At 43.9% G+C, this 17634-nt stretch overlaps 1 protein-coding gene across 3 annotated transcripts; it reads right to left on the minus strand.

The window, feature by feature from the left end:
- Positions 1-339: 339 nt before the first annotated feature.
- Positions 340-11245, minus strand: tbpl1 (TBP-like 1). 3 transcript variants are annotated; one of them, XM_041859912.2, is made up of 8 exons: positions 11097-11245; positions 10233-10407; positions 9685-9941; positions 8624-8706; positions 8316-8379; positions 6681-6784; positions 2887-2981; positions 340-2101 (listed from the first exon to the last, which is right to left on the minus strand). In XM_041859912.2, the coding sequence occupies exons 3-8, from the start codon at positions 9817-9819 to the stop codon at positions 2019-2021; spliced, it is 564 nt and encodes a 187-aa protein (XP_041715846.1). In that variant the 5' UTR covers positions 9820-9941; positions 10233-10407; positions 11097-11245; the 3' UTR covers positions 340-2018. The 3 variants fall into 3 exon arrangements, with proteins under 3 accessions (XP_041715846.1, XP_041715847.1, XP_041715848.1); XM_041859913.2 differs by having other exon boundaries at positions 10233-10431; XM_041859914.2 differs by lacking the exon at positions 11097-11245 and adding an exon at positions 10557-10957.
- Positions 11246-17634: the final 6389 nt, after the last annotated feature.

A 17634-nucleotide genomic window follows, 5' to 3' on the forward strand; every position in this document is an offset into this window, starting at 1 on the left:
ACTTTAGATTTTTATTCCGTACTTGAAAACTTAAGCGAAAAAGTACATTTTGTGTGTACTATGTCATGTACTTGTGTGCACTATGTCATCACGCACTGACTTTTATCCGCAACACGTTAGTTTGATTGAAACACACCACTGGTGGGAAAATGTGCATATTTTAGAATATTTGCACGAAAATGTCGCCAATTGGATGGAAACCTAGCGACCAACTGACATAAGACAGAAACTGCTGATGCACAACCAAATTTCAAAATCGCACCTTGTGTTTTGTAGTATTTTAACTCTCAACATGGAGACACCGGCTGAGTTCCACCTGAGGAGAAAAACACACACCTGTTTTCAAAACAATATGCTGCTTTATTGTTTTATCTATAAAATGTCTTGCACAACTAACTTCATTTGTTTTGATCAATTTACACATTTTTTTTCTGTAAACGGAATTTGCCTAATGATGCGTGAGTGGAAAAGGACCCTCATTTCAAGCAAGCGCATTTCCTTCCACGTTAACTCGCCTCGCTGATTCTGCACGATTAAACTTCAACCTTTTTCATAAAAGAGGTGAGAAAGGACGGAGGTTAAGGACGGAGGAGAAAGGATGCAAGAGGTGAGTAAATCAAATTGATAAAAAAGCCAGGGAGTGGGAGTGGGTCTGTGGTGGAGGCCCACTGCCTGTGAATTGAGACTAGGCAGTGTAGGGGTCAAAGTGCACGTTAGTCTGCTTCTTACACAAGAAAGCCAAGATACACTGACCAAGTCACTGTAACCCCCTCTCTCTCTCTCTCTTACAGAGACCAACAGAGACCAATAGAGAGAGAGCGAGAGAGAAACATTTACCCTATTTTATTTAGTTACTTTCCCCTTTTTATTTTTTATAAAATACAAAAAAAAAGTTTGAACATACAACAAACAGGACAGGAATATGACACCACTGCATTTCCCATTCCAGCAGGCGTTACTCTCCATAGATCAATAATAACAACATGTCTGCCAAGTGTTCAAAGCCCCAGCCTGAACAACTCCTGGACGGTCTTCCAGAGGATGCATCTCCAATAAGGCTTACGACTACAAAAGGTGGACGGACACATCTGATCCTAGATCTGTGGTTAAAAGGTGACATGTAAGGTTGCAATAATACCAGTAACTGTCCCAGAATTCCCAGGTTTTCAAGAAATCCCAGTTGGAAGTTTTCCCAGAACAGGATGGAATAAGTAAGTAATCTGGAATCATCCGACCAGGATTTGTGGAACGTTACTGGAATTTTGCAAATCCCAGTGAATTGAATAGAGAGCAGATGAATACAGGGGTTAAAACCAAGGCTCTATTTAACACCATGGTCAAATGGGACTTTAAAAGCTTTCCTATAGACTTGTATGTTACGTCATGTTCTGTTAAAAACGCTTGTTGTGTTTTGTGGGACAGGTCCCGTTGAAGACTGGTCTGTCTGCCCATGCATTAAAACACTGAGGCTGCATCCCAAATAGCACTCTATTCCCTATATTAGTGCACTACTGTTGACCAGGACACTACATTGAAAATAGGGTGCCATTTGAGACACAGACCGTGACATCAAAACTAAAATAATACAATTTAAAACTAAGGAATCCTGGTCGGCTTGGAGAGTCACGCCCCTTCTAGTGTCAATCAGTCACTGGAGCAGCCATCATTGGCTGGCTGGCTGGCTGGCTGCTAAAGCTGAAAGGTTAGAGGTCATACTGTAAGGTCATCCCATGGTCAAAGTTCAGAGGGCGTAGCTGTCACCAAGACAACAGGTCATCGGACAGTAGGAGGACGGAAGCTGCCTTTCTGACTTCCTGGGGACCTCAAGTTAAAACAAATAATAAAATCCAGGTCAAATCCAGCCAAATCGGGACAAAAGCCCAGACTGTTGCCAGGCAGATAAAAGTTGAGGACAATACAATCGCATCCAATGGATAAGGTGCTTTTTTTTTGCCTTTCTTTCTTTCTCTGTCTTTCTTTCTCTATTTTGTTGATCTTTTTTTCCCCTTGTCTGTGTGTTATTTTCGGAGAGGTTTCTGACACTCTGACAGCATGGGGTAGATGTGTTCTACGGCCGTGGCTACAGTCTGCACGTTCGGTCCTGAGAGGGACACACAGACAGAAAACACAGTTAAGTCATATGACAACATGGTGTTTGGGTGCGGCTGGACACAGCTTTCAAGTTTCCACAGAAGTGACAAGATGTAAAAGTAAAGTGTGTGTGACGGTGTGTGTGTGTGTGTGTGACGGTGTGTGTGTGTGTGTGTGTGTGACGGTGTGTGTGTGTGTTTGTGGTCCTCTGTAGCTCAGCTGGTAGAGCACGGCGCTTGTAATGCCAAGGTAGTGGGTTCGAACCCCGGGACCACCCATACACAAAAATGTATGCACGCATGACTGTAAGTCGCTTTGGATAAAAGCGTCTGCTAAATGGCATATTATATTATATTTGTGTGTGTGACGGTGTGTTTGTGTGTGTTTGTGTGTGTGTGTGTAACGGTGTGTGTTTGTGTGCGTGTGTGTTTGTGTGACGTGTGTGTGTGTGTGTGTAACGGTGTGTGTGTGTGTGTAACGGTGTGTGTGTGTGTGTAACGGTGTGTGTGTGTGTGTAACGGTGTGTGTGTGTGTGTAACGGTGTGTGTGTGTGTGTGTGTGTGTAACGGTGTGTGTGTAACGGTGTGTGTGTGTAACGGTGTGTGTGTGTGTGTGTGTAACGTGTGTGTGTGTGTGTGTGTAACGGTGTGTGTGTGTGTGTGTGACGGTGTAACGGTGTGTGTGTGACGGTGTAACGGTGTGTGTGTGTGTGTAACGGTGTGTGTGACAGTGTGTATGTGTGTGTAACGGTGTGTGTGTGTGTGTGTGTGTGTGTGTGTGTGTGTGTGTGTGTACCTGTGATGGTAAGGCTGCCAGTGGAGAAGACTTGGACGGTGGCCTTGAGGGTTTTGATCCTGTAGGTGGCAGCGGGATGGAGTTCCGGCTCATAGCTACACACACACACACACACACACACACACACACACAGAGAGCACTATTTAGATATACAGTGCCTTCAGAAAGTATTCACACCCTTGGACTTTTCCACATGTTGTTGTTTTACAGCCCGAATTTAAAATGGATTAAATTGAGATTTTGTGTCACTGTCCTACACACAATACCCCATAATGCCATTCATTAATAAAACATGAAAAGCTGAAATGTCTTGAGTCAATAAGTATCCAACCCTTTTGTTATGGCAAGAATAAATAAGTTCAGGAGCAAAGATGTTCTTAACAAGTCATAATACAAAATGACATTTTACATTTTAGTCATTTAGCAGACGCTCTTATCCAGAGCCACTTACAGTTAGTGAGTGCATACATTTTCATACTGCCCCCCCCCCCCCGTGGGAAACGAACCCACAACCCTGGCGTTGCAAGCGACATGCTCTATCAACTGAGCTACAGGGGACAACTTTTTTATTTATTTTTAACTTTAGTTTATTTAGTAAATATTTTTCTTAACTCTTATTTTACTTAAAACTGCATTGTTGGTTAAGGGCTTGTAAGTACGCATTTCACAGTTAGGTCTACACCTGCTGTATTCGGGGCATGTGACAGATAACATTTGATTTGATGCACTTGCCACGTGAAGCCATGTTGTGGAGGGAGCAGTAACCCGGCTTGGCCACTAGAGGTCCTCCCAACTCTACACTGTTGAACGATGTCACCTGACTACCATTCTATGGCTTTGGCCAGACTGATCCTTGGAGAACTGAAACCAAATTGGAAACAAATTAATTACGGATGAATTATGGTCCGTGCGACTGTGTCTAAATGCAGGGGTTAAAGCCCCTAAAAATACCATGACTGAAACGTGCTATTAGCAATAAGCGTTATGACCTGTAGCCCTACTGATGATGCCATAGTGGCTATAAAATCAACATAAAGCTGAAACATGGGGTTTGTTCATCTGCATTTACTCCATTGGACACATCCAGATTGTTATTATTAATATTTATTATAATTATTATTAACTCGAAAAAGTAGACTTTTTATGTTTATGTTAAAGTGGGTCATTGCCCTTTTAAGAGCTCTGTTGTGCAGCTGAGCCTAAACCTTGCTTGAAACGTCAGGTTGTAAAACGACGCCACACAAGCAACCGAAGGAGTGGAGAAATAAACCTGGTAGTGATGGAAAACGGGGATCCCCAGGTTTTATTTAACAAAAAGGCACAAACTGCTTTCAAAAGGTGTGTTGGTGAATTCAGTCTGGAGTGCCGGCGAACCTCAGTGTGCTGCTCAGAGTGCGCTCTGGGTGTTTCTAAATTCAGAGCGTTGTTGTCAGATTGTCCATTTGTAAATTCAGAGTGTTTTCGCTCTCGGAGCGTTCAGAGCACACGGGGGCAGTATGAAAATGTATGCACTCACTAACTAAGTCGCTCTGGATAAGAGCGTCTGCTAAATGACTAAAACGTAAAAATGTAAATGATTTCTACAAGTTTAGATAGCTGGCTAGACTAACTTACCAATCTAAAAAATATTAGCCGACATGGGCTAATTGAGTGACTGTCAGTAACCACGTTTCCATCCACAGTGTTTTGGTGAGTAGTGGCTAATGGAGTGAAAATGGATGGAAATTGTAAGGGTATGAACGTGTCATTCACTCCCATTGAGAAAGCATTTAAAATCAATGTGCCAGTTTGGCCCACCCTAAAACATTGATTTCGGGGCCAACTGTCGCTTAGACTTATGGTACAATCTGACATTCACTGCTGTTCAACGAGCATTTCAATTAAAGATATACCATCGATTCTTGACTAGCGTCCAGGGGGTGTGCTTGTACATCGAGCTGCCTCACTACAGAAACAGGAGATAGACTAGTGTCCTGTCCAGGGGGTGTACTGGTACATCAAGCTGTCTCACTACAGAAACAGGAGATAGACTAGTGTCCTGTCCAGGGGGTGTCCTGCTGTCTCACTACAGAAACAGGAGATAGACTAGTGTCCTGTCCAGGGGGTGTCCTGTACATCAAGCTGTCTCACTACAGAAACAGGAGATAGACTAGTGTCCTGTCCAGGGGGTGTCCTGCTGTCTCACTACAGAAACAGGAGATAGACTAGTGTCCTGTCCAGGGGGTGTCCTGTACATCAAGCTGTCTCACTACAGAAACAGGAGATAGACTAGTGTCCTGTCCAGGTGGTGTACTGTACATTAAGCTGCTTCATGCTAGAGAAACAGGAGATAGACTAGTGTCCTGTCCAGGGGGTGTACTGTACATCAAGCTGTCTCACTACAGAAACAGGAGATAGACTAGTGTCCTGTCCAGGGGGTGTACTGTACATCAAGCTGTCTCACTACAGAAACAGGAGATAGACTAGTGTCCTGTCCAGGGGGTGTACTGTACATCAAGCTGCCTCACTACAGAAACAGGAGATAGGCTAGTGTCCTGTCCAGGGGGTGTATTGGTACATCAAGCTGTCTCACTACAGAACAAGGAGATAGACTAGTGTCCTGTCCAGGGGGTGTCCTGCTGTCTCACTACAGAAACAGGAGATAGACTAGTGTTCTGTCCAGGGGGTGTACTGTACATCAAGCTGCCTCACTACAGAAACAGGAGATAGACTAGTGTCCTGTCCAGGGGGTGTCCTGTACATCAAGCTGTCTCACTACAGAAACAGGAGATAGACTAGTGTCCTGTCCAGGGGGTGTCCTGTACATCAAGCTGTCTCACTACAGAAACAGGAGATAGACTAGTGTCCTGTCCAGGGGGTGTACTGTACATCAAGCTGTCTCACTACAGAAACAGGAGATAGACGGGGGTTGTACATCAAGCTGTCTCACTACAGAAACAGGAGATAGACTAGTGTCCTGTCAGGGGTGTACTGGTACATCAAGCTGTCTCACTACAGAAACAGGAGATAGACTAGTGTCCTGTCCAGGGGGTGTATTGGTACATCAAGCTGTCTCACTACAGAAACAGGAGATAGACTAGTGTCCTGTCCAGGGGGTGTCCTGCTGTCTCACTACAGAAACAGGAGATAGACTAGTGTTCTGTCCAGGGGGTGTACTGTACATCAAGCTGCCTCACCACAGGAAACAGGAGATAGACTAGTGTCCTGTCCAGGGGGTGTCCCGTACATCAAGCTGTCTCACTACAGAAACAGGAGATAGACTAGTGTCCTGTCCAGGGGGTGTACTGGTACATCAAGCTGTCTCACTACAGAAACAGGAGATAGACTAGTGTCCTGTCCAGGGGGTGTACTGTACATCAAGCTGCCTCACTACAGAAACAGGAGATAGACTAGTGTCCTGTCCAGGGGGTGTACTTGTACATTAAGCTGCTTCATGCTAGAGAAACAGGAGATAGACTAGTGTCCTGTCCAGGGGGTGTACTGGTACATCAAGCTGTCTCACAACAGAAACAGGAGATAGACTAGTGTCCTGTCCAGGGGGTGTACTGTACATCAAGCTGCCTCACTACAGAAACAGGAGATAGACTAGTGTCCTGTCCAGGGGGTGTCCTGTACATCAAGCTGTCTCACCCTACCGCTCCTGGCCCTATGGGTCGTTCTGGCTGGAAACACCCCTTACAGGCCTTACTATAGAAAGGCCTCACCCATACGGTAACCCACTGCTGTGTTGAGCGTGGAGATCTGTGGCAACGTTTGGCAATGGTTGTCGCGGTGACAGTGTGTGAGTGTGTTACCTGGCGATGGGCCGGTTGTTCTTGGTGAAATCGATGAGTCGGATGGCGAAGGGCATGGAGCACACTGCCAGCACGTTCACCACCTTGAACTCTGAGAACCTCACCTACACACACACACACACACACACACAGAGTCACACACACACACAGAGTTACACACACACACACACACAGAGTCTCACACACACACAGAGAGTCTCACACACACACACACACACACACAGAGTCACACACAGAGTCACACACAGAGTCACACACAGAGTCACACACACAGAGTTACACACAGTCACACACACACACACAGAGTCTCACACACACACACAGAGTCTCACACACACAGAGTCACACACACAGAGAGTCACACACACACACACACACACACACAGAGTTACACACAGAGTCACGTGCACGTTAAAGTTTGTGGTGGGCGGTAGTTAGGGCTCGGATTGCAAAAAGAGTTGATTCCCAATTCCTTAAGGATGTGGGAACCGTAATCAACTCTTTCATAAGGAATCGATTCCCGTCACGTTAATGCTGTTTTGGATTCCTGTCACGTTAATGCTGTTTTGGATTCCTGTCACGTTAATGCTGTTTTGGATTCCTGTCACGTTAATGCTGTTTTGGATTCCTGTCACGTTAATGCTGTTTTGGATTCCTGTCACGTCACGCTGTTTTTGGATTCTGTGCACGTTATGCTGTTTTGGATTCCCGTCACGTTAATGCTGTTTTGGATTCCTGTCACGTTAATGCTGTTTTGGATTCCCGTCACGTTAATGCTGTTTTGGATTCCCGTCACGTTAATGCTGTTTTGGATTCCCGTCACGTTAATGCTGTTTTGGATTCCCGTCACGTTAATGCTGTTTTGGATTCCTGTCACGTTAATGCTGTTTTGGATTCCTGTCACGTTAATGCTGTTTTGGATTCCCGTCACGTTAATGCTGTTTTGGATTCCCGTCACGTTAATGCTGTTTTGGATTCCCGTCACGTTAATGCTGTTTTGGATTCCGCTCACGTTAATGCTGTTTTGGATTCCCGTCACGTTAATGCTGTTTTGGATTCCGTCACGTTAATGCTGTTTTTGATTCCCCCACGTTAATGCTGTTTTGGATTCCCGTCACGTTAATGCTGTTTTGGATTCCCGTCACGTTAATGCTGTTTTGGATTCCCGTCACGTTAATGCTGTTTTGGATTCCCGTCACGTTAATGCTGTTTTGGATTCCCGTCACGTTAATGCTGTTTTGGATTCCCGTCACGTTAATGCTGTTTTGGATTCCAGTCACGTTAATGCTGTTTTGGATTCCAGTCACGTTAATGCTGTTTTGGATTCCAGTCACGTTAATGCTGTTTTGGATTCCCGTCACGTTAATGCTGTTTTGGATTCCCGTCACGTTAATGCTGTTTTGGATTCCCGTCACGTTAATGCTGTTTTGTGACTTAGATGATTGTATACATTTACATTTGAGTCATTTAGCAGATGGTCTTTTCTGCCCCCCGTACTGGTCCGCTGTAGGAATCAAACCCACAACCCTGGCATTGCGAGTGCCATGCTGTACCAACTAAACCACACGGGTCATGTACAAGTTAGTGCAGTAGGTCTGGTTAGGGGACCATGAAGAGGAGTGTGTTATCTCGTACCTTGAAGCCCAGTTTCTGCAGGGTGCGGGCTAACCTCCGGGCTCCCTGCTTAGCCTCATCCTCACTGGGGACACACAGGAGAGACACAGGGACACATCAGGGACACAGATCAGTGTGTGTGTGAGTACTTGGTAGCTCCGGTGCGTTGTGTGTTTGTGTATTGTGGTGTGTGTGCGGTGTAATGTGTGTGCGGTGTAATGTGTGTGTGTGTGTGTGTGTGTGGTGTGTGGTGTAATGTATGTGTGGTGTGTGTGTGTGTGTGTGTGGTGTGTGTGTAAGTGTGTAATGTGTGTAGTGTGTGTGTGTACCTGGTGGCTCCAGTACAGATGATCTTCCCTGAGGACCAGATGGAGGCGGTGATCCTGGGTTTACGGAGCTTCATCAGAACTTTCTGGATGTCACACACACACACAGGATAGTATTATACAATACACACACTTCTTACACAGTTCTTAGTCACAGAGCAGCTAAAGGGCTCTGCATACTCTACGCAAACAGAACGACGGAGAGTCGTGTTTATAGACGGCCCGTTCCAAAAATTAATCTGCACAAAGCAGTGTAACACAGTATGTAGATCCATTAAGCCAAGGGCACCAGTTGCAGTTGAGAGTTGATCAGACCGTACACGCCCCAGGTTTCCTCAAAGTAACGCCCCAGGTTTCCTCAAAGTAACGCCCCAGGTTTCCTCAAAGTAACGCCCCAGGTTTCCTCAAAGTAACGCCCCAGGTTTCCTCAAAGTAACGCCCCAGGTTTCCTCAAAGTAACGCCCCAGGTTTCCTCAAAGTAACGCCCCAGGTTTCCTCAAAGTAACGCCCCAGGTTTCCTCGAGATCACAAAACTCTAGAAACCTTGAGAGGAATAAAGGAAAAGCTAGTGGAAAGGTAAAACAAGATTACAGGTCCCAGGTGGTGTCCTCACCATAGAAATAGAATGGGCTTGGAACCTCTAACCCTGGCAATTTCACTGGTAAACTAATGGCTACACTCACAATGGCTGCATGGTATTGTGGTGCAATCATTTCCATGGTAATGTGGAATTTTCATTCAAATGATGCTAACTGATGTGGCTCATGCAATTGATTGCATTTTTTTGTAATGTCAATTGAGTTGATTCAACAAATTACAGAACCGATTGAGGGGTACACTTTCTGATTTTACTTCCTGCTTTGCTCCTAAACTATGTTAAGAAATACAGGTTAAGACTGTAATAATTCCATGCGGAAGTGTTCGAAAATGATTGCAAAGAGTTATTGTTGCAAAGAGTTATGGGATATTAGAATCCTGTTGTCTTAACCTGTATTTTTTTAAACTAGCTCCTATGGGTACACTCAAAATGGCCGCCAGTGCACCCATTATGTATCCGTCCTTACCCCATATTCAGGTTTATAGATGACGTTGACCCCCTCCAGAGCGATGGTGCGCAGGTTGAGGTGGCAGCGTGTCCTGAATACAGCCACCACGTTGGTGATAATGATATCCAGCGCCACGTCATCACTGGGCTCCATGGGGACCCACTGGACCGGAGAGGACCACCGACCGTCACCGGAGCGCTGTGGCTGGGCCTGGGTGGCTGGCTGGCTGACAGGAAGCGGCTTACAGGTGCATGGCAACCGCCTGGTCGGGAAAACTACAATCACAGAGACACACATCCCCAGCTAGATGAATGAAGACTTCACCAATAGCCACTTGACATCACACCATCTCAGAGTAGAAGGGCTGATCTGGGATCAGTGTAGCCTTTTAGATCACAATGAATGAGATTACATGGACAGGATGGACCTCAACCTAGATCAGCACTACTACACTGAGAGGCTTGGACCCAAGTCTCGATGGGCACAGAAAATGTATATCTGACCATTTATATTGGCTATCAACTTCGGCTTTGTGTATATAACGTTGTTAGGGTACCATAACATACCCGTTTGTCTGTGGATGTTTTTGTTCTTCTGTCAGGGAACTCGCGAACGTGGCGTTGGCACCTCAACAGCTGCAGCACAGACCATGGATGTTCATTCGACCCCGGTCAGAAAAGCGATGCACTGCAGATCTTGTTGTTGTGGTCAGCATTCAATTCAAGTTCCACAAATTAACATCTGAATGGTACAGAGAGACATTATCTAAGTAAGATAAGGAGAATAACGTCACTTTAGCTAACGTTAAAGCTAATTAGCAAGTCAAGTGAACTAGCTAGCCAGCTAACACATCACCAGCGTAGTTCAATTACTAGCACTGGCTAACTTACCACAGCATCAAGACACGCCAATATTTTATATCATTACAAGCGTCTTTGCTAGAAAATAAGTTGGTTGTCAGGTTTCTGCAGCGTTATATGCAAAGTCAAAGAGACTGAATGAGTTTAGTTAGCTAGCTAAGTTAACTTGCTACCCGGTGTCGCGTTGCGTAGTAACGGAACAGTGTACACCTCACCTGCACACAGCAGGCCAGGGTCACTCTTTGCAATAGCTATCAACCAGCTCGTTAGTTAGCTAGCTAGTTGGTCGTTAACGTTAGTTCGCTAGGTACCTAGTTAAATCAATAGTTAGCTAGACACACAGGCTTGCAAAGGAAATAGGAAATTGACACGCAGTCCGGTACATATTTCAGCTTGTTAGCCAGCCAATTAACAAAGAAAAATGGCTAACGTTAGCATACTAGCTCTTTAATAACGTTAACAGCAGCCAGCGTAGCTAACGCTTAGTTAACAGGGGCAACTTGCTTTTACATTAGTTAGCTAGCTAGTTCGATGGGATTCTCCAAGACTGTATTTGCTCTTGCTTCTTACCTAAGTGTAGATGTACCTCACTGAACTGTTCCCAAAATAAAAACAAACGCCATTTCACGGGCAAATGTAACGTTATTGCTCTTGATTCTGTGTTCAGCCGCTAACGGGATGCTAACCGCTTCCTGTTTAGAGCTTGTTTAAAGCGGCAGGCTGCAGTCTTTCCGACATAAGAGGCGCTGTGGTTATAACGCCCCCTTGTGGACAACAACGTCTCCAACTGATATTCCAGTGAAATTATTAATAATAATAGTAATATGCCATTTAGCAGACGCTTTTATCCAAAGCGACTTAGTCATGTGCGCATACATTTTTACGTATGGGTGGTCCCGGGGATCGAACCCACTACCCTGGCGTTACAAGCGCCGTGCTCTACCAATTGAGCTACAGAGGACCATTAAATCAAATTGTTTGATGTCCCATCCGGAGAGAGTATGGATTTTTTTTTTTGTCACATTTCCACTATAGAATTGACACATCGTATAATGAAAATGTAGTGCAAGCAATGCGGCTGTGTCGAATTACAAATAGCATAAACACACCTCGAATGTCAAAGTCGCAACGCTTGTAATTGAGCAATACCAATGCTTATATGAAAGCGCATATCACATTCGAGATATGGGGCTTCTAGTCGGCGCCTCTTCAATTCGAGAGATGAGCTTTTCAATTGAGGAGAGCACTGTCACACAGGTAGGAGCGATCAATCATAAATCCTGCCCTTACACCGCAAACCGCAAAATCGACACTCGATCAAGTTTACTTTTATCAGAGCAACCAATGAGGGAATTGTATCTGGCTTTGTCCCAAGACCGTGAGTTTCCGCTAACAGTCTTGCCAAGGTCGCGGTTTTCTCACAATTGGGCTACTTTGAAAACGATGTCGCGGAAAGAAAATGTATTGGTCGCGGGTTGGGGATTTTTTTGGCCTATAAGCAGTCGGTGCCGCGCGGTGAAACACCGCTTCCCATTCATTTTCAATGGAAGGGAAGCGGCGAGGGCGGGGGACCTTTGGGCGGCGCGAAGGTGGCATGGGAGGCGGTGAAAAAGTTAAAACTTTTCCCAACTTTATGCAAATCGCCAGAGGCGGACCGCTGGGCGATGACCAATCATATCGAGTGGTTCCCATGACGAATTAGACGCTAAGCGACCAACGGCTGAGAGACTTTCTTCAGCAAAGATGGCTGACAAAAATACTAAGATAAAAGCAAATGTAAGTAATTATAAAGTCATAACGAATCATGCAAAACATTTTTTTTTTACAGTTGAGAGGAATATTTTAGTTAATGTAGAGACAAACGATTATGCATATTTTTTTTTGTCATAAAGGTAATTTATGAAAATCGCTATTTAGCGAGCTAGCTGACTAGCTAACATCATCCAGCTAGCTGGCTAGCTTTATTGGCGTTGTGACATGAGTATGAAATTGTAATTCTGGTTGTTTTAATGTTTTAGGGTCTCCTGAAACAACCAGGCTGTCGTCTTGTGAAACAGTGGATGTAAAGATTCTAGCTAGCTAAAGCGTTTACTGCAAATTGAATGTACAATTTTGTAAGCTTGCCTTGCTGATATTTGCTGTGCAATGCAGCTGAAGTAACGTAGCTAGCTAACTATTTTCTTTCATATTGTGCAGTGGAGGATAAAACTAGCTGTATGCCTATGGATGTGTAGCTAGCTATGTAGCCGACCCTAAAACGTTTGGTATAATTATTAGTTCAGAACCTAGCTATGAAGCCTGAGTAGAATATAATATAACATTGTCCCAAGGATGTAAGTCGTATATACATGTAGTTATGACCATGCATGAGATCCCATATTGTAGCCTGTACATTGAATATATTCACTGATCATGTACTCTACCATGGCAAATAAAATGTGCAGTTCAGGAATGAATGTCTGTGAGACATTCTTTTTCAGTCATATCCAATACCAGGATTATCAAATTCCAGTCTTTTAATTAACACTTTGTCCGCATGTATGCATTACAATTATACACTTCAACAGTGTTTACCATTCCTGGTCCTGGGACATCAATGGTTACACATTGTAACTATGCAGTAGACTACAAACATGATTTAACTAGTTAAAGACTGATTTGTAATTCATATATACAGAAACAGAACTTTAAAAAACAGTACACTACACTTCCTATGCATCATGTAAATACTCTAAAACCAGTTCATCTTACTATCAAATTTCCTTCATCTGCATTGATCTGAAGACACAGGATAGGTGTAGTATTTAATCGAATGAGAGACTTAATTTCAACCAGTAGAGAATGTGAACAGCTTTATTGAAATAAGTTAATTATCCAAGTGTTATAAATACATAATACATGCATTATAAATATTATTATTGTAATATTATATTCTAAATACAAGTTAAATCTGTACTTCAATGCACGTCTGGTGTGCATTATAAAAACAGAGGAAGAAAGAAGAGGTGGGGAGAGAGGTGTGAGAAAGAGGAGGTGGGGAGAGAGGTGTGAGAAAGAGGAGGTGGGGAGAGAGGTGTGAGAAAGAGGAGGTGGGGAGAGAGGTGTGAGAAAGAGGAGGTGGGGAGAGAGGTGTGAGAAAGAGGAGGTGGAGAGAGGTGTGAGAAAGAGGAGGAGGGGGAGAGAGGTGTGAGAAAGAGGAGGTGGGGGAGAGAGGTGTGAGAAAGAGGAGGTGGGGAGAGGTGTGAGAAAGAGGAGGTGGCGAGAGAGGTGGAGAAAGAGGAGGTGGGGGGAGAGAGGTGTGAGAAAGAGGAGGTGGCAGAGAGAGGTGTGAGAAAGAGGAGGTGGGGAGAGAGGTGTGAGAAAGAGGAGGTGGGGAGAGAGGTGTGAGAAAGAGGAGGTGGGGAGAGAGGTGTGAGAAAGAGGAGGTGGGGAGAGAGGTGTGAGAAAGAGGAGGTGGGGAAAGAGGTGTGAGAAAGAGGAGATGGGGAGAGAGGTGTGAGAAAGAGGAGGTGGGGAGAGAGGTGTGAGAAAGAGGAGGTGGGGAGAGAGGTGAGAAAGAGTGTAAAAGACAGAAAGGGAAAGAGGTAAGAACAGAGGAGCAGGGAAAACAGCATATGATTAATGAACTACAGTGCTACTAGGGAAGACATCATATGATTAATGAATTACAGTGCTACTAGGGAAGACAGCATATGATTAATGAATTACAGTGCTACTAGGGAAGACAGCATATGATTAATGAATTACAGTGCTACTAGGGAAGACAGCATATGATTAATGAATTACAGTGCTACTAGGGAAGACAGCATATGATTAATGAATTACAGTGCTACTAGGGAAGACAGCATATGATTAATGAATTACAGTGCTACTAGGGAAGACAGCATATGATTAATGAATTACAGTGCTACTAGGGAAGACAGCATATGATTAATGAATTACAGTGCTACTAGGGAAGACAGCATATGATTAATGAATTACAGTGCTACTAGGGAAGACAGCATATGATTAATGAATTACAGTGCTACTAGGGGAAGACAGCATATGATTAATGAATTACAGTGCTACTAGGGAAGACAGCATATGATTAATGAATTACAGTGCTACTAGGGAAGACAGCATATGATTAATGAACTACAGTGCTACTAGGGAAGACAGCATGTGATTAATGAATTACAGTGCTACTAGGGAAGACAGCATATGATTAATGAATTACAGTGCTACTAGGGAAGACAGCATATGATTAATGAATTACAGTGCTACTAGGGAAGACAGCATATGATTAATGAATTACAGTGCTACTAGGGAAGACAGCATATGATTAATGAATTACAGTGCTACTAGGGGAAGACAGCATATGATTAATGAATTACAGTGCTACTAGGGAAGACAGCATATGATTAATGAATTACAGTGCTACTAGGGAAGACAGCATATGATTAATGAATTACAGTGCTACTAGGGAAGACAGCATATGATTAATGAACTACAGTGCTACTAGGGAAGACAGCATATGATTAATGAACTACAGTGCTACTAGGGAAGACAGCATATTATTAATGAATTACAGTGCTACTAGGGAAGACAGCATATGATTAATGAATTACAGTGCTACTAGGGAAGACAGCATATGATTAATGAATTACAGTGCTACTAGGGAAGACAGCATATGATTAATGAATTACAGTGCTACTAGGGAAGACAGCATATGATTAATGAATTACAGTGCTACTAGGGAAGACAGCATATGATTAATGAATTACAGTGCTACTAGGGAAGACAGCATATGATTAATGAATTACAGTGCTACTAGGGAAGACAGCATATGATTAATGAATTACAGTGCTACTAGGGAAGACAGCATATGATTAATGAATTACAGTGCTACTAGGGAAGACAGCATATGATTAATGAATTACAGTGCTACTAGGAAGACAGCATATGATTAATGAATTACAGTGCTACTAGGGAAGACAGCATATGATTAATGAATTACAGTGCTACTAGGGAAGACAGCATATGATTAATGAATTACAGTGCTACTAGGGAAGACAGCATATGATTAATGAATTACAGTGCTACTAGGGAAGACAGCATATGATTAATGAATTACAGTGCTACTAGGGAAGACAGCATATGATTAATGAATTACAGTGCTACTAGGGAAGACAGCATATGATTAATGAATTACAGTGCTACTAGGGAAGACAGCATATGATTAATGAATTACAGTGCTACTAGGGAAGACAGCATATGATTAATGAATTACAGTGCTACTAGGGAAGACAGCATATGATTAATGAATCACAGTGCTACTAGGGAAGACAGCATATGATTAATGAATTACAGTGCTACTAGGGAAGACAGCATATGATTAATGAATTACAGTGCTACTAGGGAAGACAGCATATGATTAATGAATTACAGTGCTACTAGGGAAGACAGCATATGATTAATGAATTACAGTGCTACTAGGGAAGACAGCATAGTGATTAATGAATTACAGTGCTACTAGGGAAGACAGCATATGATTAATGAAATTACAGTGCTACTAGGGAAGACAGCATATGATTAATGAATTACAGTGCTACTAGGGAAGACAGCATATGATTAATGAATTACAGTGCTACTAGGGAAGACAGCATATGATTAATGAATTACAGTGCTACTAGGGAAGACAGCATATGATTAATGAATTACAGTGCTACTAGGGAAGACAGCATATGATTAATGAATTACAGTGCTACTAGCGAAGACAGCATATGATTAATGAATTACAGTGCTACTAGGGAAGACAGCATATGATTAATGAATTACAGTGCTACTAGGGAAGACAGCATATGATTAATGAATTACAGTACTACCCTAATATTCTCTCAGTTCATCACAATGACATAGCAGTGTCTCTAGTGGTGTCTCCTAACAGCCTTGGCCCCCAGTTGGCCCAAAGGTTATCTTAAGAGTGGGTGAGATGGTGATGATGGGACTGGGGGTTGGCACCCTCTCTCACATCAAAACATACCTCTGGGGGTTGGCATCAAAACATACCTCTGGGGGTTGGCACCCTCTCTCACATCAAAACATACCTCTGGGGGTTGGCACCCTCTCTCACATCAAAACATACCTCTGGGGGTTGGCATCCTCTCTCACATCAAAACATACCTTTGGGGGTTGGCACCCTCTCTCACATCAAAACATACCTTTGGGGGTTGGCATCCTCTCTCACATCAAAACATACCTTTGGGGGTTGGCACCCTCTCTCACATCAAAACATACCTCTGGGGGTTGGCATCAAAATATACCTCTGTGGGTTGGCATCAAAACATACCTCTGGGGGTTGGCATCCTCTCTCACATCAAAACATACCTCTGGGGGTTGGCACCCTCTCTCACATCAAAACATACCTCTGGGGGTTGGCATCAAAATATTCCTCTGTGGGTTGGCATCAAAACATACCTCTGGGGGTTGGCATCCTCTCTCACATCAAAACATACCTCTGGGGGTTGGCATCCTCTCTCACATCAAAACATACCTCTGGGGTTGGCATCCTCTCTCACATCAAAACATACCTCTGGGGGTTGGCATCCTCTCTCACATCAAAACATACCTCTGGGGGTTGGCATCCTCTCTCACATCAAAACATACCTCTGGGGATTGGCACCCTCTCTCACATCAAAACATACCTCTGGGGGTTGGCATCAAAACATACCTCTGTGGGTTGGCATCAAAACATACCTCTGGGGGTTGGCATCCTCTCTCACATCAAAACATACCTCTGGGGGGTTGGCATCCTCTCTCACATCAAAACATACCTCTGGGGGTTGGCACCCTCTCTCACATCAAAACATACCTCTGGGGGTTGGCACCCTCTCTCACATCAAAACATACCTCTGGGGGTTGGCATCCTCTCTCACATCAAAACATACCTTTGGGGGTTGGCACCCTCTCTCACATCAAAACATACCTTTGGGGGTTGGCACCCTCTCTCACATCAAAACATACCTCTGGGGGTTGGCATCAAAATATACCTCTGTGGGTTGGCATCAAAACATACCTCTGGGGGGTTGGCATCCTCTCTCACATCAAAACATACCTCTGGGGGTTGGCA

This window comes from Coregonus clupeaformis, unplaced genomic scaffold (assembly GCF_020615455.1).
Source record: "Coregonus clupeaformis isolate EN_2021a unplaced genomic scaffold, ASM2061545v1 scaf0065, whole genome shotgun sequence".
Lineage (NCBI taxonomy): Eukaryota > Metazoa > Chordata > Actinopteri > Salmoniformes > Salmonidae > Coregonus > Coregonus clupeaformis.